Genomic DNA, 11,898 nt, shown 5'->3' with positions numbered 1-11,898 from the left:
CTGCAAAAAAGAGAAGCACACAAATCATGTCATGGACTTGGACTCCCTACTTCTAGTCTGCATCATGGGAAGTAAAACAAGATGGATTGGGAAAAATTCCAACTTTGGAATTTTGTTTCAATTCATGTGAAGAAGTGGAACTACAGGAAGTGGAATTCAATTCCTTAAAATTCCGAGACATTCTTTCCATCCAAGTAACAGAAATAATACGTCCCCTTTAAAGGGGTCATATTGGCACTTGTTTTTGTGTATTTGGGATCCCGATAAGTGCCGGAAATTGAATTGGAACCAGGGTGGCTGTGAGGAGATATTTATAAAACAATATTGCCAAGCAAGCTTTACCATGAATTGATTAACGTGGACCCTGACTTAAACAAGTTGAAAAACTTATTCAGGTGTTACCATTTAGTGGTCAATTGTACGGAATATGTACTGTACTGTGCAATCTACTAATAAAAGCTTCAATCAAGCTGTTTTGAGATCTTCAAAATAAGTGAGAAGTGCCTGCTTAACTTTTGTGTTTTATGACAATATGTCTACTTAGACGCAGAGGTGGGTAGTAACGCGCTACATTTACTCCGTTATATCTACTGGAGTAACTTTTGGGATAAATTGTACTTCTAAGAGTAGTTTTAATGCAACATACTTTTACTTTTACTTGAGTATATTTATAGAGAATAAACGCTACTTTTACTCCGCTCCATTTATCTACATTCAGCTCGCTACTCGCTACTGATTTTTATCGATCTGTTAATGCACGCTTTGTTTGTTTTGGTCTGTCAGACAGACCTTCAAAGTAGGATCTATCGCATGCCTGCGTTTCACCAATCAAATACAGTCACTGGTGACGTTTGACTCCGTTTCACCAATCAAACAAAGCCAGGCGGTCACAAGTTTATGGTTTCCGTAAAGGCTAACTTGTTATTTTCCTTTGTAATCTCTGCCTACTGAGCCTAGGGTGCTGTTAAGTTATTGTGGCTCAATTTGCCTTAATTTTTTTTATGTTAATGTATTATTATTTAGTATATATTTTTGTTTTAGTTGCTTAAGAGATATTCCTGGTTCTGAATTTGCTCATTTCTATTTTTATGTTTTTGTGCATTATTTGTTGCCGTCATCATTAAACGAACAGGTTACTCATCAGTTACTCAGTACCGCAGTAGTTTTTTCACAACATACTTTTTACTTTTACTCAAGTAAATATTTGGGTGACTACTCCTTGCTTTTACTTGAGTAATAAATCTCTAAAGTAACAGTACTCTTGCTTGAGTACAATTTCTGGCTACTCTACCCACCTCTGCTTAGATGCACCACTGGGCACGGAACCTGACTACCAGGAACACACAGAAGTGGGGACGGTAAATGTAACAACAGTAAATAACTGGCAATAATCAGGAAACACCACCATATTGTCAGCTCTGTCGACTTTAAGTTGCAAACATTCTATGTATCTGCGTGTGTCCATCTTAAAACATTCATTCAACACATTTAACACCATTTGTGAACTGTTGATAGTGATCTATAGTGTTCATTTTGTTTGCTAAATGAAATGATGATAAATTGTCATTATCATGTACTGCAGATGCTGCCTCTTTGCTGGGTCAACATTGCAAATTAAAATCTGTTCTTAATGACCTTATCCTGGACAGAGAAAGGTTGAATACATGTACACTGGGAAGTAGATGTTACTACATTACCTAGAAGGCTTAGTGATATAGACTAGAAGTAGGTCTGAGCTACGTAGTGGGAGAACAATTTGAGCAATAAAACAAGTATATTTTGTTATGTGTTACTGTTCTTGACACAAGAAACAAATATAAGTCTTGAGTATACAATTACCGTTTGTGTTTGAGACAAATTTGATTGGCGGAAATGATGACGATTGGCTAAGATGTGCGGAGAAGTTGCGGGCATTGGACACAGTTGCAAATCCACGTATAATTTGTAGGGATTATTTGCATTTAAATGGGATTGGGACTGAAATATTTCAAACAGTGATGTAGGATATGGAATATACTGTAAAGCATGATTGAGGAATACACCAAACTCAACAATAGAGAAATGTAAATGTTTCCGGGTTCCCAAAATGCATTACCAGTGGCCATATTGGTAGGCTTCATTTGTAAACACGCTCATTGTCGCCTACCCTTCATCCAGTGGTGCTCATAATGCCAACGACATGTGCGATTGTCAACTGTCACAATCAAGGTGCGAGAGATAAAACAAGCTTTTAGCGAATTCCTAAGCATATTCTGGATAGGAGGAAGCAGCTGAAAAGAAGGCGAGCATGAATAGCTGCACACAACTGATCATACACTATATTGCCAAAAGTATTTGGGCACCCATCCAAATGATGAGAATCAGGTGTCCTAATCACTTGGCCCGGTGTATAAAATCAAGCACTTAGGCATGGAGACTGTTTCTAGAAACATTTGTGAAAGAATGGGCCGCTCTCAGTGATTTCCAGCGTGGAACTCTCATAGGCGACAAATCCAGTCGTGAAATTTCCTCGCTCCTAAATATTCCAAAGTCAACTTTATTATAAGAAAAATGAAGAGTTTGGGAACAACAGCAACTCAGCCACCAAGTGGTGGGCCACGTAAACTGACAGAGAGGGGTCGGCGGATGCTGAAGCACAAAGTGAAAAGACGTTCTGTCAGTTGCTACAGAGCTCCAAACTTCATGTGACCTTCCAATTAGCCCACGTACAGTACGCAGAGAGCTTCATGGAATGGGTTTTCATGGCCGAGCAGCAGAATCTAAGCCATACATCACCAAGTCCAATGCAAAGCGTGGGATGCAGTGGTGTAAAGCACGTTGCCACTGGACTCTAGAGCAGTGGAGACGCCTTCTCTGGAGGGATGAATCACGCTTTTCCATCTGGCAATTTGATGGACAACTCTGGGTTTGGAGGTTGCCAGGAGAACGCTACATTTCGGACTGCATTGTGCTGAGTGAGAAATTATGGTGTGGGGTTGGTTTTTCAGGAGTTGGGCTTGGCCCCTTTGTTCCAGGGAAAAGAACTTTGAATGCTCCAGGATACCAAAACATTTTGGACAATTCCATGGGATGGCACTTCGAGTTCATATGTGGGTAAAGGCAGGTGGCCAAATACTTTTGGAAATATAGTGTATGTGACATGGACGTGTTTGTTCACATCATTTCATTTCATGTTATTAAGAAAACAAACGACAGCTGCACTCCGAATTAACTTGATGTGATTGGTCGAAGAACTTGGTAGTGGTATTGATAATGGATACTGTACTCACTTCTCTCATCCGGACTGTGGCCTCCTAATAAAACTAAACTGAAGCGACACGGGAACAACTTTCTCCCAATCCTGCCACAGTGTGCTGAGATGGTCTCAGATTGGTTATCAGTGATTATCCAGTGTGTCGAACTGGACTGGGATCATTTCAGCGAGTGCATGACTCCAGCCTTGACTACACCATCTCCACTGGGTTTATACAGATAAACACAAATGTAACAAACTAATCGGCCATAGTTTGCTGGACTCTTAGAATTTTGAAAGTCCTTCAAGGTATAAAATGGGCTTGGTTGAAAAATGAAGTCATTCACCAAGTCCGGGTTTAAAAGATCGAGGAAGATGTTGTGATCTCTGCAGACTTGTCGATCTGGTAAGGGTCCTCACATCCAATTGCAGCTGTTTTGTCCTTGTAACAACAAAGAGACGTCTTATCTAATGAATCACAGTATTTCTAGTATTTGTAGTCAGATCGGGCTTACCCCGTGCTACCTGCCGCATTCGGGCAGATGGGGATCGTAAACCTGGTAAGGCAGCCCATCTAGGAGAAGGAAATCTCCAATCTCAAAACCACTGCTGCCTTGCAGTCAACCCACTTGAGGGTAAGGCTAAGGGTTGTAAACCCCGACAGAAAATCAGAAGCCGGAGTCCTGAAGGCGGTTTGATGTTGTAGCGTCATTCCGGCAAGTCCTGCGGCATCGCTGGTGCCAAGTTGTATCGACACTTGTCGCTCCCTTGGATCCACCAACCATGCGGGGAGGGGGGGGGGGGCTTGCTGCCTTGACAACAGCTTGCCCTCCATAGTTCCATGCCCAGGCCATGTAGATCCACTGGAGAGGTCCACTGGAGAGGTCACTCCAGCAGATACTGGTTCTAAGCCCATTCGATTGGCGAAGGAAACAGGTGCCAGGGGCTATCTCCGTCCATGGGAGGGACCATCCCAGTGAGACCCCCCCCCCTTTTTGGATCTACCCCATCGTCTCCCGAGATGGAAGGATGCCGACGACAGTATTTCTCCATTGTATCAAAGCCGGTGCAATTGTATTTTCCACTTAATAGTCTGGAAGCATCATGTGTAGCGCTATCGTAAACAATGACTCAGTGAACAAAGCCTACCAACATGGCTGCCAACAATGCATTGTGGGATAACATCCAAAGTCCTCTATTGGAATTTCAATTGTACTTCCTTCAATGCACATAACTGCAGTACTTTATTTGGCACTGGCATCTTTACCTGGACCTGAATTAAAAGAAATGTTTGTATAGCACATGTGGCTCATTCCAGTGTTCTGCATACCTTCAATATTGGAGCGAGGAAGATGGAAACCCCAGTGAGAACAAACACCAGGATGCCTGTCACCCGCTGTTCTCTGTGAATCCAACATTAATGACACAAACACAAAAGATAAATCAGCTCCAAGAATGTTCTGGTCCTCTGCAAAGCAAAGCTGGGCAAAGGATTTCACTCCAGCTGAAATGACAAAAGTAACGTCCTGGCATGTTTACATCACTTTTAATTACCTTTATGAAAATCAATGACTGGTTAACTTCTGGGAGTGATTTTCATCAAAGGTCACTAAACGTTATGGTTGTAATTGCAAAAAATGTCAGTTGTTACTGCTGTTGGACCTGTTTACGTTGACAGAACTCAGACTGACTGACATGTGTTAGAATAATTGTTTGTAAGTTATCTCAAAAAACTTTGAGTTCCAGGTAAGAAGACAAAAGCTGTCTTTGAAACCTACCAAGAGCAAGGCTCGTAAAACTCCACTGTGTTGGGGGGAAAGCAAGATGAAGGTGTTCCTATGTTCTTTCATGTATGTAATCAACAGAAAGATATTGTTCTAACCCAAGGACTTCAAAACGGAGAGATGACAGGATCTGCCCAATTTCCAGACGACCTCTTTTTGAAGTATTTTACGAACTCTTTTTGAACTATTTTATGGACCTCTTTTTGAACTGACCTTTTCTGTGAATTGTTTACGACCTTTTCTGTGAACTTTTTGGGACCTTTGTCCTTTGGAAACAGCGGTGGCCATGTGGTCTGGGAGGGTCCAAAATAAAAGAAGGAGGCGTGCAATCTTTTGGCAAAGTGTGCTAAAATACTGTGCAAGAGTACAGTGTACAGACGACTCTCCTCAATATTGAGTTCAAATTGAATTCTGTCTCTGTTTAATTCTTTGCCTCTTGTCTTGTTTAATAGATGTCATCAGTGTTTGAACCTGACACATGAAGGGCTGGCCACATAACCTCAAATAGCTATTATTTGTATATTTATTCGTAACCTTCGCCAGACTTGTAAGAGACACCGTTTTTCTCCATTTGCACACAATGTAAAAGGGTGAATTGAGAGATGGATGAGAAAAAGCTAAGACCAATAAGTTTGTTTTGATTGATTTTGACATGACCACAAATCAGGTTTGGGCATACTTGCCAACCCTCCCGATTTTCCCGGGAGACTCCCGAATTTCAGTGCCCCTCCCGAAAATCTCCCAAGCAACCATTCTCCCGAATTTCTACCGATTTCCACACGGGCAACAATATTGGGGGCGTGCCTTAAAGGCACTGCCTTTAGCGTCCTCTCTCACCTAAAAAGGAGACTATTATATATGTCTCCTGTATTATTTTGCCTGTCTCTGCTTCTTAAAATTATAATTTTACCATGAAATATAATTTAATGTTGTTAAGTTTTAGAACACAAACTATTCTTGAGTCACTGTGCTTAATGTCAACATGCTATTAGCATAGACGCATCATGGTCGTATTTCACGTACTACTTTTAAACAAATCTTAAAACCCTTACATAAGTCCACTGGGTATGAATCAGTCCTACAGGAAGCCAATAGTACAAGCTACTTTTTCATCAGTTTTGGACCAGGGAGATTTCATTTCTATGCATGCTTCCCAACTACATTAAAACCATTTAATGTAGTTTGCCATTAGATTTATTACTAGTGATGGATTTATGACACCTCAACCAGAATATCAACTGTACTGCCTTGGCTCTGAGAAGAGAGTAAAACTTTTTATTTGAATGTTTTATTTATGAGGCCTTTGGTCATATATTTGACCTGCATATATAACACATTTATAGCAACAAACTTCATTCATTTCCTCCGCTTGTGCTCACAATCCCTCAGTTCTTAATATCACATTTTTTAGGACTAAGGTTGGAAGAGCTGCTTTTTGGACCTTTTAAATGTAATAATATTTTAACAAAACTCCAACTGGATTATTTAATTATTTTTAATTATTTCAGGTATTTTATCATTAACTCCATAACCCCTGAAATTACATGTATTTTAACAGTCATTCTATTTTTTTCACGTTTATACTTAGCAATTACTGCTGTAATTATTGCTTTTAAAGGGCAACATTATCACCAGACCTATGTAAGCGTCAATATATACCTTGATGTTGCAGAAAAAAGACCATATATTTTTTTAACCGATTTCCGAACTCTAAATGGGTGAATTTTGGCGAATTAAACGCCTTTCTATTATTCGCTCTTGTCACGTTGTGACGTCACATCGGGAAACAATCCACCATTTTCTCAAACACCGAGTCAAATCAGCTCTGTTATTTTCCGTTTTTTCGACTGTTTTCCGTACCTTGGAGACATCATGCCTCGTCGGTGTGTTGTCGGAGGGTGTAACAACACGAACAGGGACGAATTCAAGTTGCACCAGTGGCCCAAACATGCGAAAGTGGCAAGAAATTGGACGTTTGTTCCGCACACTTTACCGACGAAAGCTATGCTACGACAGAGATGGCAAGAATGTGTGGATATCCTGCGACACTCAAAGCAGATGCATTTCCAACGATAAAGTCAAAGAAATCTGCCGCCAGACCCCCATTGAATCTGCCGGAGTGTGTGAGCAATTCAGGGACAAAGGACCTCGGTAGCTCGGCAAGCGATGGCGGCAGTTTGTTCCCGCAGACGAGCGAGCTAAACCCCCTGGATGTCTTGGCTCACACCGTCCCTTATGCCACCGAAGATGATCAAGAGAAGAATATCGACCCTAGCTTCCCTGGCCTGCTGACATCAACTCCAAAACTGGACAGATCAGCTTTCAGGAAAAGAGAGCGGATGAGGGTATGTCTACAGAATATATTAATTGATGAAAATTGGGCTGTCTGCACTCTCAAAGTGCATGTTGTTGCCAAATGTATTTCATATGCTGTAAACCTAGTTCATAGTTGTTAGTTTCCTTTAATGCCAAACAAACACATACCAATCGTTGGTTAGAGGGCGATCGCCGAATTCGTCCTCGCTTTCTCCCGTGTCGCTGGCTGTTGTGTCGTTTTCGTCGGTTTCGCTTGCATACGGTTCAAACCGATATGGCTCAATAGCTTCAGTTTCTTCTTCAATTTTGTTTTCGCTACCTGCCTCCACACTACAACCATCCGTTTCAATACATGCGTAATCTGTTGAATCGCTTAAACCGCTGAAATCCAAGTCTGAATCCGAGCTAATGTCGCTATAGCTTGCTGTTCTTTCCGCCATGTTTGTTTGTATTGGCATCACTATGTGACGTCACAGGAAAATGGACGGGTGTATATAACGATGGTTAAAATCAGGCACTTTGAAGCTTTTTTTAGGGATATTGCGTGATGGGTAAAATTTTGAAAAAAACTTAAAATAAGCCACTGGGAACTGATTTTTAATGGTTTTAACCCTTCTGAAATTGTGATAATGTTCCCCTTTAATAATTTGGGCGTCATTGGAAAATAGAGCTTGCTCTCACTCCAGTTTCTTTCAGTCTAGTTACCGTATTTTTCGGACTATAAGTCGCAGTTTTTTTCATAGTTTGGCCGGGGGTGCGACTTATACTCAGGAGCGACTTATGTGTGAAATTATTAACACATTACCGTAAAATATCAAATAATATTATTTATCTCATTCACGTAAGAGACTAGACGTATAAGATTTCATGGGATTTAGCGATTAGGAGTGACAGATAGTTTGGTAAACGTATAGCATGTTCTATATGTTATAGTTATTTGAATGACTCTTACCATAATATGTTACGTTAACATACCAGGCACGTTCTCAGTTGGTTATTTATGCCTCATATAACGTACACTTATTCAGCCTTTATTTATCTTAAATTGCCTTTCAAATGTCTATTCTTGGTGTTGGCTTTTATCAAATACATTTCCCCAAAAATGCGACTTATACTCCAGTGCGACTTACATATGTTTTTTTTCCCGTCTTTATTATGCATTTTCGGCCGGTGCGACTTATACTCCGGAGCGACTTATACTCCGAAAAATACGGTACTCAAATGACTCTTCTTCAGTTTGGGAAAATGTTCAAAAGTATGTTAAAGTTGTCTGAGCTGGGCCAATAGGTTGTGTTCACCTGTCGCCACGTCGTTTAGGCTGTTGGAAACGTTCAAATCGCGAAAAGGATAAAACTTTCTTCAGTGGTCTTCAAGAGGTAATCAAGGAGGGCAAAATATGTCAAGAATTCATGGAAAGTGAAAGTGGCACACACTCCAGTCCAAGGGAGCAAAGTCGAAGAATGCACAAGTTTGCCGTGATCACTTCGTAAAGGTTTGTTTGACATACCTTTAACGTTTTGTTTTTCCAATTTAAGTAATATCTTGATATTATTTGTATTTTATCTTGTTCCGGAGTTCTTAAAACACACTTTTGCCACGAGTGTCTCATAAACCACAAACGCGGCAACTCTGAATAAAATAAATTAAATGTGAGCAAAACCTAAAAGAGTTAAGCTTTTGACAAAGACAGCAATCATAAATGAATATTTCAACACATACACAACACTGAGATCTATAGTTACAGGTAAAAGCCAGTAAATTAGAATATTTTGAAAAACTTGATTTATTTCAGTAATTGCATTCAAAAGGTGTAACTTGTACATTATATTTATTCATTGCACACAGACTGATGCATTCAAATGTTTATTTCATTTAATTTTGATGATTTGAAGTGGCAACAAATGAAAATCCAAAATTCCGTGTGTCACAAAATTAGAATATTACTTAAGGCTAATACAAAAAAGGGATTTTTAGAAATGTTGGCCAACTGAAAAGTATGAAAATGAAAAATATGAGCATGTACAATACTCAATACTTGGTTGGAGCTCCTTTTGCCTCAATTACTGCGTTAGTGCGGCGTGGCATGGAGTCGATGAGTTTCTGGCACTGCTCAGGTGTTATGAGAGCCCAGGTTGCTCTGATAGTGGCCTTCAACTCTTCTGCGTTTTTGGGTCTGGCATTCTGCATCTTCCTTTTCACAATACCCCACAGATTTTCTATGGGGCTAAGGTCAGGGGAGTTGGCGGGCCAATTTAGAACAGAAATACCATGGTCCGTAAACCAGGCACGGGTAGATTTTGCGCTGTGTGCAGGCGCCAAGTCCTGTTGGAACTTGAAATCTCCATCTCCATAGAGCAGGTCAGCAGCAGGAAGCATGAAGTGCTCTAAAACTTGCTGGTAGACGGCTGCGTTGACCCTGGATCTCAGGAAACAGAGTGGACCGACACCAGCAGATGACATGGCACCCCAAACCATCACTGATGGTGGAAACTTTACACTAGACTTCAGGCAATGTGGATCCTGTGCCTCTCCTGTCTTCCTCCAGACTCTGGGACCTCGATTTCCAAAGGAAATGCAAAATTTGCTTTCGTCAGAAAACATGACTTTGGACCACTCAGCAGCAGTGCAGCTGGTGTCGGTCCACTCTGTTTCCTGAGATCCAGGGTCAACGCAGCCGTCTACCAGCAAGTTTTAGAGCAATTCATGCTTCCTGCTGCTGACCTGCTCTATGGAGATGGAGATTTCAAGTTCCAACAGGACTTGGCGCCTGCACACAGTGCAAAATCTACCCGTGCCTGGTTTACGGACCATGGTATTTCTGTTCTAAATTGGCCCGCCAACTCCCCTGACCTTAGCCCCATAGAAAATCTGTGGGGTATTGTGAAAAGGAAGATGCAGAATGCCAGACCCAAAAACGCAGAAGAGTTGAAGGCCACTATCAGAGCAACCTGGGCTCTCATAACACCTGAGCAGTGCCAGAAACTCATCGACTCCATGCCACGCCGCATTAACGCAGTAATTGAGGCAAAAGGAGCTCCAACCAAGTATTGAGTATTGTACATGCTCATATTTTTCATTTTCATACTTTTCAGTTGGCCAACATTTCTAAAAATCCCTTTTTTGTATTAGCCTTAAGTAATATTCTAATTTTGTGACACACGGAATTTTGGATTTTCATTTGTTGCCACTTCAAATCATCAAAATTAAATGAAATAAACATTTGAATGCATTAGTTTGTGTGCAATGAATAAATATAATGTACAAGTTACACCTTTTGAATGCAATTACTGAAATAAATCAAGTTTTTCAAAATATTCTAATTTACTGGCTTTTACCTGTATATTTTGATAATTACGGGGAAAAACACGCATACTTGTGACGACCTGTGCAACAACAACAACAAGACAACGAACATGGCCAAAACTAGTTAGTTGTAGACGCAAAGTTAAATAAAAAAACACAACCTTGCCTGAGCAAAAACAATACATGATTTATCCGAGGGAGTCTTGATACCAATTTCCTTGAGCCAGCCACACACAAATAAGTTGTTGACCTTCATGTTTTTCCAAGTTTCCATCTGTTTTGTCGTGTAGAATGATGTCTGGAGCACCAGATAGTTCGGCATGTCTGGCAACGCCATACTTGCCAACCCTCCCGGATTTTCTGGGAGACTCCCGAAATTCAGCGGCTCTCCCGAAAACCTCCCGGGACAAATTTTCTCCCGAAAATCTCCCGAAATTCAGGCGGAGCTGGAAGCCACGCCCCCTCCAGCTCCATGCGGACCTGAGTGACGTCAGGTGCGCAACACCACGTAAATCGTTGGCCAACCAAAAAGTAACCCCAGTACGCTATAGCCAACATTCACCAGGAGATGGCAACAGACAAACATAGATAACTCTATTACATTATTCCCCTTTTAGAAATGTATAGAAGTTACTCAAAATAAATAAACAACCCAACCAAAAAATGCAGCAGCTCAATTAAAAAACTGTACTTAAGCCACATTCTTTTTTTTTTTTTTAGTACTGAACTCTTAACCCTCATTTGTAAAAAAAAATAACATGCTTATTATACAAACAGTATCTGTACACCTTTAAGACAGATTTTTATACTGTCTTCAGAGATTCAGTTTTTTTGGTGGTACTCGAAACCTTTCTGGGTACCTGCGAAAGGGTGTTCAGCATGGTTAGAAAAATAGTGACAGAGAATAGAACAAGGATGGACAATTCAACTCTTAACTCAACAATGAGTAGATGAGTGTTATGTGTGTGTATATGTGTAAATAAATGAACACTGAAATTCAAGTATTTATTTATATATATATATATATATATATATATATAATAAATATATATACAGCTAGAATTCACTGAAAATCAAGTATTTCTTTTATATATATATATATATATATATATATATATATATGTATGAAATACTTGACTTGGTGAATTCTAGCTGTAAATATACTCCTCCCCTCTTAGCCCCGCCCCCAACCACGCCCCCGCCCCACCCCGACCACGCCCCCACCCCCACCTCCCGAAATCGTAGGTACAAGGTTGGCAAGTA

At 40.5% G+C, this 11,898-nt stretch overlaps 1 protein-coding gene across 2 annotated transcripts in view; it reads right to left on the bottom strand.

Moving 5' to 3' along the window:
- The window catches only part of slc4a5a (solute carrier family 4 member 5a), a 151,586-nt gene that overhangs the window by 17,752 nt on the left and 121,936 nt on the right, over positions 1 to 11,898 (bottom strand). For both annotated transcript variants that reach the window (XM_061986024.2, XM_061986025.2), the window contains one exon: positions 4,563 to 4,635. In XM_061986024.2, coding sequence (XP_061842008.1) covers positions 4,563 to 4,635 — 73 coding nt within the window. The remainder of the gene's footprint in view (positions 1 to 4,562; positions 4,636 to 11,898) is intronic.

Source organism: Nerophis lumbriciformis, linkage group LG12, assembly GCF_033978685.3.
Source record: "Nerophis lumbriciformis linkage group LG12, RoL_Nlum_v2.1, whole genome shotgun sequence".
Classification (NCBI taxonomy): Eukaryota; Metazoa; Chordata; class Actinopteri; order Syngnathiformes; family Syngnathidae; genus Nerophis; species Nerophis lumbriciformis.
This window is presented reverse-complemented; position numbering and strand designations above follow the sequence as displayed.